Source organism: Neovison vison, chromosome 5 (assembly GCF_020171115.1).
Source record: "Neovison vison isolate M4711 chromosome 5, ASM_NN_V1, whole genome shotgun sequence".
Taxonomy (NCBI): Eukaryota; Metazoa; Chordata; class Mammalia; order Carnivora; family Mustelidae; genus Neogale; species Neogale vison.
The window spans coordinates 151,616,623-151,633,671 of NC_058095.1; the positions used below are offsets into that span (position 1 = coordinate 151,616,623).

The 17,049-nt window shown below is 39.2% G+C and overlaps 1 protein-coding gene across 3 annotated transcripts in view; it reads left to right on the forward strand.

Moving 5' to 3' along the window:
* The first annotated feature begins 276 nt into the window (after nt 1–276).
* The window catches only part of GPR180 (G protein-coupled receptor 180), a 30,605-nt gene continuing 13,832 nt past the window's right edge, over nt 277–17,049 (forward strand). For all 3 annotated transcript variants that reach the window (XM_044249956.1, XM_044249957.1, XM_044249959.1), the window contains exons 1-3: nt 277–508; nt 3,291–3,449; nt 11,082–11,282. In XM_044249956.1, coding sequence (XP_044105891.1) covers nt 364–508; nt 3,291–3,449; nt 11,082–11,282 — 505 coding nt within the window. In that variant the 5' untranslated portion in view covers nt 277–363. The remainder of the gene's footprint in view (nt 509–3,290; nt 3,450–11,081; nt 11,283–17,049) is intronic.

Below are 17,049 nucleotides of genomic sequence, written 5' to 3' on the forward strand. Positions count from 1 at the left end.
AAAGTCCTCGGGAGCCTGGCGCATGCGCAGTAGTACCACGCACGGAGACTAGGCGGAGGTCTAGGCTTTTTCCGTAACTGGAGGCACCATCCTTCCGAGTCTCCATAAAAAAGGCGGGAACTAGCCGGCAGGCTGGGGAGTGATGGGACGCGCGCCTCCACACGTCCCGCCCATCTCGGCCTCTGATTGGTGGGTGTACTTGGCTCGTGGCGGAGGGGCCTGCCACATAGGTTGTCAGTCTCCCGGGGGCGGGCCCGGGACGCCGGTTCTGCTCCCTCCTCCCGCGGCCCCGGCTGCCGACGTGGGGAAAGCGGCCGCAGGCGGTTGGGGCCCGGGTGTAGGTGCCGCGAGGAAGAGGGGGGGATGGGAGCCCTGCGGCTGCTGGCGGTGTCTCTCGCCTGCTGCTGGTGGCCGCCGGGCAGCCAGGGTAAGACCCTGCGGGGCAGCTTCAGCAGCGCCGCGGCCCGAGACGCTCAGGGCCAGAGCATCGGCCACTTCGAGTTCCATGGTAGGTGCGGGGGGCGGGGAGCGGGATGCAGGCGCGTGGGCCCATCCCGCGGGCAGCGCCTCCCCGCCTCGCTGGGGGAGGCCTGGAGCCGGTGGCCGCGACGCGGGGGACTGCCCCGGCTGCACCTGGACTTCCCGCATCGCCGGCAGTCCGCCCCCGACCGCAGCTGCCGGGATCCGGGATGCGTTAACGCCCGCCGTGCAGCCACTGCTCCCCCCTCCCTGGTCTGCACCCTCCCCCGACTAGTGACTGTGGTCCGCACTGGAAACACCGTTTCCCCCTCCCTCCTCACCCGGACGAAAGTACCGAGGACTTCCTCTGCTGCATCTTTCGAGATCCTTCCCTCAAGGAAGCATCCTTTGCTCAGTCCTGTCTCAGCCTGGTTATATACACTAAGACACTGTACTTATGGATGCATTTAAGCTCCAGAACTTAGATTTACTGGGTTTAGTTTTTGTTTTTAAGATAATTTTGCTAAAACCTACTCGAAGCAGAGAGGTCTTGGAAACCAAATAAAATACTTGCTAATCTAGTGGTCCCGAGGGGGCACAGTTTGGTTACCCCACTACTAAAGGAGTAGATTTACCATGGATCAGGAGGCCTAGAATTCACTTGACAGAAATGCATGTAAGTGTGTTCTGGAAGCTTCTTCATAAATGTATCCTTTCTGGCCTTTCTGAAACGAGAACTGCATTTGATTCTGACTTCCTGGTCTCCCTTAAAAATCAATGTCTTAAATGAATGAATTTGCAGTTCATTCTAATTTTTGCTTTACTTGCACTCTCGAAATTTAAGGGATTTTCTTGATTCGTACTTTTGGTACTCTATTTGACTGGTGTTGTATTCCAAATAATTATTTGCCCTGATGAGGCTGGTATCCTTGATTAATACAGTTTTTAGCGTTAAGAGATAAAATATCAGACTGTTGTCCCAGAGAAGGTAATAGAGACAAGAAGCTATTTTGGTGTAGGAAAGGAATTAAAGTATCCTAAAATTACAGAATTGGTGTAAATGGAGGGGAACCTGAAAAAAAATTTTTTTTAATCAAAGTGTTTAAAATAGCTAAGAAAATGAACCCAAACCAGTTTTCCAATATCCTATGTGGCACAGACCTTGGGTGACGAAGAAACTCTAGAAACACTTTATTATTTTTTAGGTCACATTTTTAGTTTTTTGTTTTTTGTTTTTTTAAATCAGTTGGCTGTAACTGTACTTTGAATATTGACAGTGATAGCAAAGACACTACAATAAATAACACAACCTGGACAGTGCTAGAAAATCTGGGATATATGGAAGCTATGATGTGGGTTATCAGTAGCAGAGGGACTTAGAAAACCCGGATATTTCATGATTCCTTGGTAAACATGGAGGGAAACTTCGGTAGATAATCCAGATATCTCAAGGAAGATTGAGGACCTGAGTGTTCCAAGTACGTTAACACACATACATGCTCTTTCTGTGTATGTGTGTGTTGTGTGTATGTATATACATTTTTTTATTATTTCCAGTCTTCCGTGAATTTCAATTCAGTAAAATAATAATACTAAGTTATACCGAAATAATTAACTAACTCAGAATGTGATTTAGGATGTTACGCCTTCAAGTCACTTCTAAAATTTTGGATAGTTTATAATGTAATCAATTTATGTAGGAGACTTGGACATTCCTTGGTACATATTAACATGAATTTATTTAAAATGTTTTGTCAGGGCACCTGGGTGGCTCAGTGGGTTAAAGCCTCTGCCTTCGGCTCAGGTCATGATTCCAGGGTTCTGGGATGGAGCCCCACATCGTGGTCTCTGCTCAGCACGGAGCCTGCTTCCTCCTCTCTCTGCCTGCCTCTCTGCCTACTTGTGATCTCTGTCAAATAAATAAATAAAATCTTTAAAAAAAAAATGTTAGTCAAAGTGATAATTATAACAAACATGACAACAGCACAGGAGAAGACATCTTAAAATGAAAACTGAAAACCGTCTCCTGCTTTACCTCTCACCCAGAGTCCCTTTCCCTAGAGGCAACTACTTTTGCCATTTCTGTTCGGGCCTTCAGTGTACTCTGTGTGTACAACCAGGCTTATTTTATAATGTCTCACAACATCTATTGTTCTGCAAGTTCCTTTGTAAAAGTCAAAGATGTCGAATCTTTTATCAAGTGTAAAATGTCTACCTCCAAACTCATTTGTTTAAACTTTCTTGCTATTAGCTATGCATATTTTTTACATTAAAAGTATATTAACTCACAAGTTATATTAGAAAACAAGAGGAACTTTGGTGGGAAATTTCTGTAGATAGTTTATGAACAACTAGTAAAGATGTGGAGTGGTTGTAGAATGAGGCCAAAATTCTCTTATGGTGAATGTTCAAATACAGCAGATGTTGCTGTTTATTCAGTGAAATGGCATCACTTTTCATTGGAAGTGTAAGGAGATACCACACATTAATTTGGATAATTAATATGAATAGTCTTTTGATTTGCACCTGAATGGGTGCCTGGGTGGCTCAGTGGGTTAAAGTCTCTGCCTTTGGCTCAGGTCATGATCCCAGTATCCTGGGACCGAGTGCACCCCCCCCCCATATTCTATAAGACTGATGAATCACTGAACTCTTCCTCTGAAACTAATAATATACCATATGTTAATTAATTAAATTTAAATTTTTAAAAAGCAAAAGGAAATACTATGCTTTTTAAATTCCTGTTTTGATTAATAAAGGTGCTGAATTGTCTTATCAGGTGAGTTCCATACAAGACCAAACAATTTAATAATTTTTGTCTTAATGTCAAGGTGACCATGCTCTTCTGTGTGTCAGAATCAACAACATAGCAGTAGCTGTTGGAAAAGAAGCTAAACTCTACCTGTTCCAAGCCCAGGAGTGGCTAAAGCTACAGGAGAGCAGTCATGGTTATAGTTGTGGTGAAAAGTTATCCAAAGCTCAGTTGACAAGTGAGTATATCTTCTTTTCTTTGATCATTAGATTTTGTGGGTTTTTTTTTCCCTCTTGAATGTTAAAATCTTTGTTTTCATATCAGCATGTTTCATGACACATCACACTGTGATGACATTTTGTCTAGAACATTTTAAGCTGAAGTTCTCCTTGATCAAAGGATAGAATGACTTTCCCCTCCCCTTGTTAAAATTTTGTGAAAAATATCCAGGTAATATAAAAGGCATACTCTCCTTCATTCAGACTTCTTACAAGTCAATCACATAATTCATACCAATATGGCAAATGTATTTTGGCCTAGTGGCAGCATAAAATGAATAATAGCATTTGTTGAATGTTTATTATCTGCTAGCACGGACCTAAGCACTAAATATGTATTATCTCAGTTAATTGTATGATTTAGCCCAAGTGATGCTGTTTGTTTGTTTTAAGATTTTATTTATTTATTTGAGAGAGAGAGAGATCATGAGAGGGGAGAGGTCAGAGGAGAGGTCAGAAGCCGACTCCCCACCAAGCCGGGAGTCCAGTGCAGCACTTGACCCCAGGACTCCAGGATCATGACCTGAGCCAAAAGCAGTTGCTTTTAACCAACTGACCCACCCAGGCGCGTTCAAGTGATGCTGTTTTGCAACATGTTATTGGAACGTGGGATCTAGTGATAGGGTGACACAGTGTCGTTTTAGGATGTACCAGCACCGCATCATTTGTAAACTTCTAGATTTGCTTCTGGAAAAGCTCTCTTGTTATCCTAGTTGCCTGTATCTTTGAACCCCTGTACTCTCATCAACACTGTCCCAAGTATTAGCATGTATTATCCAGAATTAGTGAAACTCTTTTTAATTTCTGTGGAAATGAAGCGCATATGCCATGCTACCCATTCTACGCCTTGGAAGGTAATTGGTTGTAGGAATATGAAGCACCCGGGAAAAAAAAAATAGGACTTATTCCTCTCCTCTCTTTCCCCCCTTTTGTTTCCCCTACCATGTTCTGCAGATCAGTGAGTCTGAATCTTCTTTTAATCTAGTCAAGTAAAACATTGCCATTTTCTGAACTTTCAGTCTTAGTCTCAGCAGTTCTCTGGTCCCTCACAAGGCAGCCAGCAGGAATAGGGATAAGAGGAGAAGCCCCCGGGGTGCCTGGGTGTTCAGTTGGTTGAACATCTGACTCTTGTTGTCAGCTCAGGTCATGATCTCAGGGTTGCAAGAGCAAGCGCCACACTGGGCTCTGTGCTCAGCATGGAGTCTGCTTGAGATTTTCTCTCTCCCTCTCCCCACTTCCCCCACCTCATGTACACATTCTCTCTCTCAAGTAAATAAATCTTTAAAAAAAAAAAAGAAAAGGGTAGAAGCCCTACAATCCCTGCCACCTCTTGTGGGGATCTCTTATCTAGATTAATGAGATGACAATGACAGGATGCAGAATAAGTCTTCAATGACTAGATTTAGGTATCAAAGAGATGGTTACATAAACTTATTTTCCCTGCCCGGATTTTCAGAACTCACCTGGGAAATTTGTCAAACGCTCATTATCATTTGTCTTTTCCTTTCTATACCAATTCCGTCATCTAAATGCTCCACAGATGGGTAAAAAGTTATAACCTTCCATTTCCACTTACAGTGTCCAAAACCAGTTTATCATCTTGCCCTTCCAAACCTGGTCTTCCACTTCTGGTGTTCCCTGTTTCAAGATGGCACCACCATCTGTCCTAGCTAGAACCCAGGGAGTCTTCCAACACTCTCGCTTTGACCTCTCCGTCCCCTTCCAATCTGTCAGTAAGTGACCTCTGAATATCTCTGGAATTCATCTGTTTTTCTGTGTCTCTGCCCCTCCCATGTTATTCCAGGCTGTCATAATCTTTTGCCTGTTGCAGTAGTCTCTTTCCTGGCCACAGCTGCCATACTGGTGCCCCCCTTAACCAGAGCGATCTTTCTGAACAGCAGATTTGATCATGTTGCATTCACTTCCTTGCCACACCCAGAAATACTCCAGTCATTTTCTTTTGCGCTTAGGACCAAGACAGGTCTCCTTGGCCTGCTCAGCAAAGCTGTCGTGGTGTAGCCATTATTTACCCCCCACTTCCATCCACAGCAGTGTCCCCTCCTGGCTCATTTTACCTGTAGGCTTGTTTTATTTCAGTGCTATCCTGGGCCTTTGCACAGACTTTTCCTCTGTTTGGTCTTCCTTCCCTCTTTGGCCCCTCTCTACACTAAGTTGACACTTGAGTTTTTATAGCTAGTTTTTTTCCATAGCACATATTATAGTTCCCACTTTGTATCTCATGTATTTATTATAAAATCAGTCAGAGCAGCAGGGCTGTTTTGCTCTACTCATTCATTTCCATTGCTTCATGTACTAGACAAGGCCCTTGTGATGAATCAGGGACCAAAATATACTCTTTTGGCCCTTAGGGTTAGTGGGGGTGACAGAAATGAATCTGATCGATGTGAATAAATGCGAAATTACAATTGTGATTAAGTACTATGCATGTTAGTTACATGGTAGTATGAGAATGAAAATTTACAATACCCTAGTGCTTAGCTAAGCTTTTACTAAATGTTTGTAGGATGAATTGTCATAGAGCTTAGGGCTCGAAGGGTATTTTGTTTTATTTTAATTCCGGTATAGTTAATACGGTGTTATATTAGTTTCCGGTGTATAATATAGTTATTAAACAACTCTGTACATTGCTCAGTGCTCATCATGATAAATGTTCTCTTAATCCCCTTCAGCTTTTCCCACCCATCCCTCCACCCATCTACCCTCTGGAAACCATCAGTTTGTTCTCTCTAGTTAAGATTATGGTGTTTGTCTTTCCCTGACTGACTTTTTTCACTTAGTATGATCCCTAGATCCATCCATGCTTTTGCAAATGGAAGATTTCGTATGTATCACCTCTTCTTTATCCACTCATCTGTCAGTGGACACTTGGGCCACTTCCGTCTTTTGGCTATTGTAAATAATACTACAGTAAACATACGGGTGTGTAAATCTTTTCAGATTAATGTTTTTGTATTCTTTGGGTAAATACACAGTAGTGAAATCACTGGCTCATATGGTATTTCTATTTTTAATTTTTTGAGCAGCCTCCATATTGTTTTCCACTGTGTCTGGACGAGTGTGCATTCCCAGCAACTGCACTGAGGGCTCCTTTTTCTCCACATCCTCACCAACCATCTTGTGTTTTTTATTTCTGACAGATGTGAGGTGATATCTCAGTGTGGTTTTGATTTGCATTTCCCTGATGATGAGTGATGTTAAACATCTTTTGATGTGTCTGTTGGCCTTCTGTATGTCTTCTTTGGACAAATGTCAGTTTATGTCTTCTACCCATTTTTTAATGTATTATTTGTGGTTTTTTGGTGTTGGATTGTGTAAGTTCTTTATATGTTTTGGATATCAACCTTTTATCAGATATGTCATTTGCAACTATCTTCTCCCCTGTTGTCTTCCTGTTTTATTGATTGGTTCCTTCACTGTGCAGAAGCTTTTTATTTTGATGTAGTCTCAATAATCTATTTTTGCTTTTATTTTCCTTGCCTCAGGAGACATATCTAGAAAAATGTTGTGTACAGCTGAGGTCAGAAAAATTACTGCCTGTGCTCTCTTCAAGGATTTTTATGGTTTCAGTTCTCACATTTAGGTCTTTAATCCATTTTGAGGTGTTTTTTTGTGTATCTGTATGCTAGAAGAGAGTGGTCCAGTTTCATTTTTTTTTGGATGTAGCTGTCCAGTTTTTCTAACTCCATTTATGGAAGAGATTGAGGGGTTTTTTTTTGGTTGCTAGGTTGATTGCTTTATATTTGGTCTTTTTCTTCCAGTAAAAACTTAGCAGGCAGTTTAAAGCTCTGAGCTGTAGGAATTGATTTAGTTTTTTTATTACCTGATTAATGTTATACACTATACACTTGCAAAAACATAATTTTTGTATTAGTCATATACCTTCAGTCACAGACTTTAGGTGTACGGGGAAAGCACGGTGCAGTGGAGACGTCTAAACTGAGAATCACTGCTTGTTTTCTTTGAGCCTCACTTTACCTATTCATACAGCTAGAAAGTTGGATAAGTTTTCATTAAGGTTCCTGAAAGTCATAAACTGCTGCGATTCTAATTACAACTTTTTAGGATGTTGCATATTTATAAAGCTACAACTTCCAAAACTTCTTGCAGTTGTTTCTTACCAAACTATTTTTCCCTCTTCTCTATTCTTCTTCTGTTGAGTGCAAGGATATTCTTTGGAATAACTGGAATGGAAGATCTCAGGAAATAGGCGTTTGTGCAGAATGAAGATTGTTTTGTTAAATTGGTGGACCTGAACTAAATTAAGTACTGGTGATATATATATATATATATATTGCTTTCTGCAAATGTCATCAACTCTTTTCCCAGCAATAGAAGCCAAGTCTTAAGAAATATCCTCCAACTTTTACATACTAGTTGTCATACGTATAGTATATTATTATTAAGGTGCATTGAAACAAAAAGCATATCCCTAAATTCATGACAGTGTAGTGGTACCATATATTTTTAAATAATTTCTTATAGAAATAATTCTCATTTCCTGGCCATTAATGTGGCAGAATTAAGAGCCTTTCACCTCCTTGGTAATGAGTTCATTAATTATGCCAAATTTCTATGTAAAACCTTACTGCTGCTATGAAACTATGAAAAGACTAAGACGGATATGAAAAGACAAAGACAGATCTGAAAAATTCTGTGGTGTCAAATGTTGCTTGTGCGTATACATGCCCTCAAATTAGTGTTTGAGAAATTATTTTTTAGTCTTCCTTTTCCTCTTTCAGTAAAGCTATACTACACCAGATTTTTTTTTAATGATAACTGTTGTAAAGGTTTTTAAAGCAACTGAGACAGTTAAAAACACTGAAAATTATGACATTATATAAAAAAAATATAACGAGGAAATTCAGGTTACAAAAGCTAAATATTTTGCTTATAAAACATTTTTAGTATTGTCTTTGTATACCATATGCACAATAATTCCTTTTGTACATTTAATGTATTTTATAAATCATTTAAAGGTGTCAGTATTTTATTATTCTGTGTATTTTCTTTTATAACATGATTGGGCAGCTAGCCATGTAACACCATTCTTTGTAATTCAAGTTTTGTTAATATGTGAGATTTTGTTAATATGTGAGATACTAATTACATCAGCATGGAATATGCATGCTGTGTGCTAATCTTTTGTCTCAAAAACAATGAACGTACAGTTTTGTCAAGATGTTTGTTTCCTAGGCTTGCTAAAAAGGGCCACAAGGCCAAAAAATCGAAGGCCAATATCATTTTTTGAAGCACACTTCTGTTTTTATTTTATATAAATCTGCATAATTGAAAATGAGACATTCAGAAGTATATTGGTGAAAAATACAGTGGTTAATTTTTATGTTGTTTTATCTAAGAAAAAAGTGCAAGTGATCATGATAAAATGGAACATTTCAGACCCTTTATGTTATAAGGTCCAGATTATGTAATTGGGAGCTGCACATTTCAAAAACCTAATTTCTGAGCCACTATTGGTCATATATTGAATTCTTATTAAAGGTCTTCAAATATTTAACAGAAACTAGAGTCTTTGCTACATTTTTCAAGAAGCTATACAATAAATAAATAAACCAAAAACAAAAGTATAAATGTCAGCTAAATTAATATAGCCCAAAAAACAATGCTGAGGCATTGTTAATAAAAGTCATCTTGTCCGCTTGAACTATTGTTAATGAAATTCCCAGTTGTAAAGTCTTAAGTCCTCAAAATGTGAATCCTGACTAGATAAATGTGTATCTCATTTATAAGGATAATTTATAAATAGCATTTTTTAAAATTTTTACTCGCAAAGTCTCCAATCATACAGATGAGTTTAAAGTGTCGTACAACTAACATGAGTGTATCCTTTGCTTCGGTTCAGTAATTGTTAATATTTTGTTACATTTGCTTCATATTTGTATGTGTGTGATTTTTGTTTTTAATCGAGGCTTAGACATAGGCCATGGGTGTCGTGAGCACTTTTTCATAACAACAATTCTATCATGACATCTAAGAAAATGAGTAATTCATAATGGCCCCATGCAAATCCCCATGTTTATCTCAGAAAGTATCTTTTGCTTATTAAAAAGCATTTTTTTTCTTCATTGAGAAAAAGATCAAGACTAGCTGACATGCTGTGGGGAGTTGGGAACTGGGCCCATCATAATCTTATATTTTAAGAATATTCTACTTTGGGGGAAAAAAAAAGAATAACTTTGTAGAGAATCAGGCTCTTTATTTGGATTTTCATATACTGTCTCATTTGCTCCTCACAAGAACTCTGAGTTAAGTCAGGTATCTGAATTTTACTGCTGAAGAAACACATCTCAAGAGGGTAAGCAATTTCTTTGTTGAGTCGCAAGGTTATTAAGTAACATCACCAAGACTTCTAACTCTTCTCTTCTTTTTATTATACATAGCGCTTGAGACACTACTGTCCTACAACTTCCTGGTAGTGTTCGTGAGTGCCTCTTAAGTCAGAATCGTACTTTCAGATTTGGGCGGCATCTTAGACATCATTAAGTGTTCCTCAAAGGGGGTGCTCTTGGCATTTTGGGCAGAACAAGTTTTTATTGTATGAAACTTTACCTTGGATTGCATGAGGCTTAGCACAGCCTCCCTCCAAGGACCTTCTCAACTATTTTGACTACAGAACTGTCCCTGTACATTTTCAAATGTACTGGAGGGCCGCAGGATTACCCTGGTTTAAGAGCCATTTATTAGTATAACTACCTTGTTTTAAAGAAAGAAAAAGGAGACTCAGTCTTTATTCAGCAATTACTATAGGACAGGTATCATGGTAAGTGACTCAAATAACTTAGTCCTTCCATCAGCTCTTTGCTCTAAGAATTCATTCTACAGGTGAAAAAGTATCATAACATATAACTTAAGTTTACACCAAAGGTAAGTATTGGAGCCAGGATTCAAAGACAGATCTGTGGGATGCCAACATTCATGAGCTTCCCGTCCCCCCACTATATAGACCTGACCCAGTAGAACAACTTTGATATTCTGGTCATTTCTACTCTTCTCCTTTCAGTACCTTTTTAAAGAATAATCAATGAGAAAAAGATTTTGGAAAATCTTTTGAAGGTATTTGTGGGTCATTGTTTTTAGATCTAATGATTCTCTGAATTGAGTGTTCCATTTTAATTTTAACTCAAATATAATTTTCAGAAATGTCACTGCAATTGTTACACAGCATTGTGAAGGTACTTAATGCCTCAGAACTGTACACTTCAAAATGGTTAAAATGATAACTTTTGTGTTTATGTATATTTCCTTATAATAAAAAATTCTTAATGTTACTAATCCACTTGGAAACTTTAAAATTTAAAATTCATATTCAAAATCTCATTGAAACCATTCTGCTCATTTGTGGTGTTTGACAGTACCTCTGTAGTGATCCCTTTGGTTAAGATACATTATTATTCTTACCTGCCTTAAGGTTTACAGGCCTTATTCCAGTACTACACCGGGGCTTCGCTTTTCAAGGTAGTAGGAACAAAACAAAAGAATTCTAATTTATGACTGAAACAATGAGTACGTTTGAGAATTTTGCTTTCAAAGTGCTATTTTCTTTCTTTTTAAAGTGACCATGAATCAGACTGAACATAATCTGACCGTGTCCCAGATTCCATATCCACAAACATGGCACGTGTTTTATGCAGACAAGTATACGTGCAAAGATGACAATGAGAATTCTCAGGCGGAAGATATCCCATTTGAAATGATGTTACTAAACCCGGATGCCGAAGGGAATCCATTTGATCATTTTAGTGCTGGAGAATCTGGTAAGAATATATACTTAAGTGTATATCCTAAATATAGAAAAAGCCTGTGCATATCAAATATGTTTTTTGAGTATTTAAAAACAACTTAAGTGTCCAACAGTAGGCAGGTGGTAAGTGAGTCTTCTTACAGCATTTTATTTTGTTTATTTTTAAAATTCTATTTATTTATTTGACAGAGGTCACAAGTAGGCAGAGAGGCAGGGAGAGAGAGAGAGAGAGGAGGAAACAGGCTCCCTGCTGAGCAAAGAGCCCAATGTGTGGCTCGAACCCAGGACCCTGAGATCATGACCTGAGCTGAAGGCAGAGGCTTAACCCACTGAGCCAACCAGCTGTCCCCTCTAATAGCATCTTAATAGCCATACTATTAAGTTAGAAAAGCAGAACACTAAGTATTATATTTCAAGTATGTTAAAAAATGCAGAGAATTGAGAAAGAAGTGTAAAAATACTAATAGATTGTTTCTGTATTTTGGGTAGTAGAATAACGGATTTTTAGGTTTTTTCCCCCATGCATTCTAAACCTTTTTGTTATTTTTATGATAACCTAGTTATCATAAAACAGAAAAATGCCAATAAATTGAGCCACCTAAATTGGTAAATCCATTTTTAAGTGAGGTGGAAACTGCACTATTTTGTATGGCTGGCCTTTCACCAAGTTGTTTAAAGAGATTAGGGATTGCCTGCATGGGAGCTTGCAACCATTTTAGGAATGATCAGAGTTTTATAATGTTTTCCAAAATCCGATTTACTCCTATAAAATGTTTCATCAAATTTTTGGTTGACTGCCTGTTGCCCTACAGGAGTAAGTTTCCTAGCCTGAACAGAAATACAGAAATAAATGACTTCTTGTGATTAATGATAAACATCCTATACAGTATTATAGCAGATGTGTAAATTTACATGTTGGAATAAAGACTAAGATTATAGGACAGCTATCAAAAGGATAAGGAGTTTACTTCTTAATGATTACCCATTTGGGAGAATCAATCTGCTTACAGAAAAATCCAATCCCATTAAATCTCATTGGCCATCAAGGTGAGTGGGTGCAGGTAGAAGAAATTGAGGCTATATTAAATGAAACCAATTGTTTAGTTCAAAGTGTAAATTGCCACAGCTAGAAATGTAACTCAAGGAACATGTCTTATGGACAGTAGGTTACCAGTAACTTAACATATGAAGAGATAAATTTATTTTTATGTCTTGTAATCTGAAAAAATATTTACATAGTGACATACCGGAGAGACCAACATTTTTAAATAGTTAAGTTTAAAAGTTCTTTCTGTGAAGGAAATGACAGAAGGGTAAGCTACTCAAATTATTTTTGAATGCAAACGAACTTAAGAGTTAAATTTTACGGGGCGCCTGGGTGGCTCAGTGGGTTAAGCCTCTGCCTTCGGCTCAGGTCATGATTTCAGGATCCTGGGATTGAGCCCCACATCAGGCTCTCTGCTCAGCGGGGAGCCTGCTTCCTTCTCTCTCTCTACCTGCCTCTCTGCCTACTTGTGATCTCTGTCAAATAAATAAATAAAATCTTAAAAAAAAAAAGGGGGGTTGAATTTTACTTAATAGTATTTTGGATCAGTATGGTTCATTATTGGATGTCAGTACAGTCATACCATTTCTTTTATCATCATCATCATCATCATTATTATTATTTTAGAGTGGGGAGGGCGGGAGGAAGAGGGAGAGGGAGAATCCCAAGCAGGCTCCAAGCCACCAGCACAGAGCTCAACTCAGGGCTTGATCTTGTGACCCTGAGATCATGACCTGACCTAAATCAAGAGTCAGATGCTTAACCAACTGAGCCACCGAGGGGCTCCATTTTTTTAAATGTTTATAAAAGTTGTTGACATTTATTTTCTGTAGTTTAGAAAGGCATTAGTGAAACTCAGGTCTACTGACAGCATTGGATGACAGGTGAACTAAATTGCTTGTAAGGTCCCTTTTAACCCTAACTCTCTCTTACTTCATGTGACAGTTATTTCTAGGACTGGTAAAGGCTCAGCAGAAAGTACTACTCTGCTACATTCACTGTGTGTGCAAACACTAGGGCCTGTAGTGTAGTGAGTCCAAAAGCCCTTTCCCCTCTTGGCATCCTGGCAATTTGCGTAGAGCTCAAGAGGTTGTTCTATTTATTGTGTGAATCCACAAGACTCTACTAGCTCCTGATATACTTCTTTTCGCTTCCTTATCCAGGCTCCTATTTTTGGTCTCTTTCCTCATTCCCAATTAGACATCTGAACGTTGACCGTAGGCCATAGAGTGATCACATTTGTGGCCTCTGCCACTCCTGGGCCACTGAATGTCAGCCATACTTGCCCAGGCCCACCCTGAACCTTGCCCACATCTTCCGGTGTTTTTCCAGCATCCTGAATTATGGCTGGCTTTTTGTTTAGGGTTCACGTGATCCATTTTAATTCAGCTCTTAGTCCGGACTCTTTTTGACTTTCCTTCTCCAAGACTGATTTTGATTTGATGCTCATGTTCATGTTTAAAATCTTTTTTTTTTTTTTTAAGATTTTATTTATTTGAGAGAGAGAGAGAGAGAGAGAGCGAGCATGAGAGGGGAGAAAGTCAGAGGGAGATACCCTAAAATCTGTTTTATACTAGAATGGAGAAATTTACATTGGTCATGTCACCAACAATATTTCAATGAGGGGCAAAACCTCACTACAGTATGTATGCTCATTAAGCATGATTCTGTGCAAGGCTCATCTGTGGGAATGGATTATTAACGAGTACCAGCCATACTCAAAAGTCTTCATAGTTGTTAGGTGGTTGGCTTAATTCCTAGGCATCGCATCATTTTCTCAATTAAGGTGCCTAAAACTCTTAAAATATGATTAATCCTACATTGCCATGACATGATTAATTCTACATCAAAGTCTAAATCAGTGGTCCTCAGCCCATCACTCTGCATCTGGAGACCTTTAAAAACAAGACAGATGTGCACCCTGTGAGACTCAGATAGATTTGGTTTTGAAGTGAAAGCCAGGCAGCTGTGGTTTGTCGAAGCTCCAAGTTGATTCTAATGTGCGGAACCAGTGATCTAAAAGTCCATATGCCAGGCGCCTGGGTGGCTCAGTTGGTTTAGCATTTGCCCTTGGGTCAGGTCATAATCCCAGGCTTTTGGGATCTGAGTCCCGCACCGGGCTCCCTGCTCAGTGGGGAGTCTGCTCTCTTACTCTCTCTCAGATAAATGAATAAAATCATTAAAAAAAAAAGTCCATATCCCACATTGTTTTGGTATCATCGGAGTTTTACAGTAGAGCCTTGAGAGGGATTCTTCCTATTCTGTATCCTCAGGTGTGGAATTTCTTCCCAGGGAATAATCCCCAGTTAGTTCATTTTAGAAACTTATGCTCATTTGTTTAATTTTCTGCCCTGAGTAAGGAAAATTGATTTGCTATGGTTTTTGCTAAGAATTGACGATTAAGCTGTATGTCTAAGGAACTTGAATTAAAATAACCTGGTGCAGATAGCTGCAATTAATGTTACATGTTATTCTGGTTAGATTTTATAATTTTGTTTTCTTTCAAACAAATTTTTTTTTGTATCTATCAAACTTTGGTTCATCTCATATTTTATAGATTGGTTTAGGTTTTAGAAAAACACCAAGGCAAGGATGATGCCACTTGACCAGATACTACATAGGAATATTGTGCTTTAAGGTAGAATATGTTCAACTGCTTCTTAATAAAATTAGAATCTCCATTGACTACATTTGTGCTCTTGTTAGAGACCAAAAGAAGTACTCAGAATCCTGAGAGTTAAAGCATTATCATCTAAAGTAGGCTGGTTTTCATCAGAATAATATTATTCTCTATAACATCTGCTATCTCACTTGTTTTTAAGATTCCAGATACTAGCCCTGGTAACATGTTAGAATGCTTTTGGCTTAAAGTAATGGAAAATTCTCATGCAAGCAGTATACCACTTGCAATAAGGAAATTACCTTACATAACAAGAATTCCCGGTTTATTCAGCGTCTCTCTACCCTCCTATCTTCTGACCGACAGCTTTGTCCTTAGGCTAGCTCCCTCATGTTCAAGGGTAACCGCAGTTCACTCTTTGGGCGTCACACCTAGATAATGACGAGATTCAGTATCCCTTTTTTTGAGAGCAAGGAAACCTTTCTCAGAAACTCCCTCATTAGACTTCACTGGCCAGAGCTGGGGCACATGCCCTTACTCTACACCATCATAAGAGAAATGTAAGTGGAAGGGTCCGAAGTGGGATAGGAATAGACCAATGTGTCACAGTGAAGGGTGAGGCTTACCTCTTACTGGCAGGGCCATTGGAATTTCTGTGATCAGTCGAGGCTAATCAGGATGTATCTTTTTTTTTTTTTTTTTTTTAAGATTTTATTTATTTTATTTGACAGATAGAGATCACAAGTAGGCAGAGAGGCAGGCAGAGAGAGAGGGAGGAGGAAGCCCGATGCGGGATCATGACCCGAGCCGAAGGCAGAGGCTTTAACCCACTGAGCCACCCAGGCGCCCCAGGATGTATCTTGAAACACTTGCAGGTGTTGTGGACTTCGGGGTCGGCAGGAGTGTTCCGGTGCCGCTCCCCTGACCCAGCGACTCTCCTCTTTTCTTACCCTTTTTTCTCCTGTCATGTAGCTGGAGCTGAGTTGTTTGAAGCTGTCCTGTAAGTTTTCTTCCTGCTGAGTTTTGCCAGTGCTGCTTCCTTTAAGTTCACCTTAAAATCTGCGTACATGCTCCCTCATAGCATACATGTGGGCCACCTCTTTGCATGCTCGTTCGACAGCATTTTTCTTCCTTGTGTACAGGTGAGAGTTAATACTTACCACCCACCTGTCTTAAAAGTAGAATCTAATTTCACAGTGAACAGAGTTGGCTTTCTTGTGAAGGGTGGTGACAGAATAAAACTGATCACTGAAGAGAAAAGAACAGAGTTCTTTTTTCTAGAAGGGATTTAGTTAAGAGAACAGTGCATGCAGAATCTGCATTTTACCTCTAGACTGTCTCGTGGGCAGGAACAAGGTAAGAGTAATGATGAATGGAGTACGGGACCCAGATGTCCTGAGCTAGTTCAAGTTACCTAACGTGTTATGTGAATGAAATGATTTGTTGCTTATAATGTTAGCTTTTCTGGAGGGTACATTTAATATTGAATAATCCTATTTTGTGCTGCTGACATATGTCTTCTTTTCACAAGTACTTTCTACATTATTCTGAATATTCAGTAAATAGTCTGCGGATTTTCTTTTTGTCGTGGATTTGTAACCTGATGGAGTCTGAAACTTGATCTTGTAATAGATACTCTGTAAAGTGTTTTAAGTAAATAAAACAAAAGAATGCCATACTTAATTCTGTATACTAAGAAGGGAAAATAAAAACTAAGATTCAAAAGACAGGACCTCATAAAGGATTTTTACTGTAGTGATAACACGTTTAGCGTGTTTTCTGTCTTGTTCCGTTACTGTCATCATCCCAGGCTTATTGTCCCATTATTTCTGAAGCTGGAATACTCTCGAGTTTAAAAAGAAATTATGCCTTTTCAGTTATTTGATCTTCTCTTCCTGAAGTCCAAACATGCTTTTTCACCTGCATGAGAGAACTAGCGACATTTATATACGCAGAGCAGGAGAGACACCCAGTGGCTGAAACACTACTTCTCTCTGTCTTACTCCTACCCATTCTAAAAACATGACTGAGATTGAAGCATCTATTGACTGTTTTTCCTACTGTTTGCATCTTCTGGATTGCTTTTTTCAAAATGAATACTCCCTTCTCTGCCTG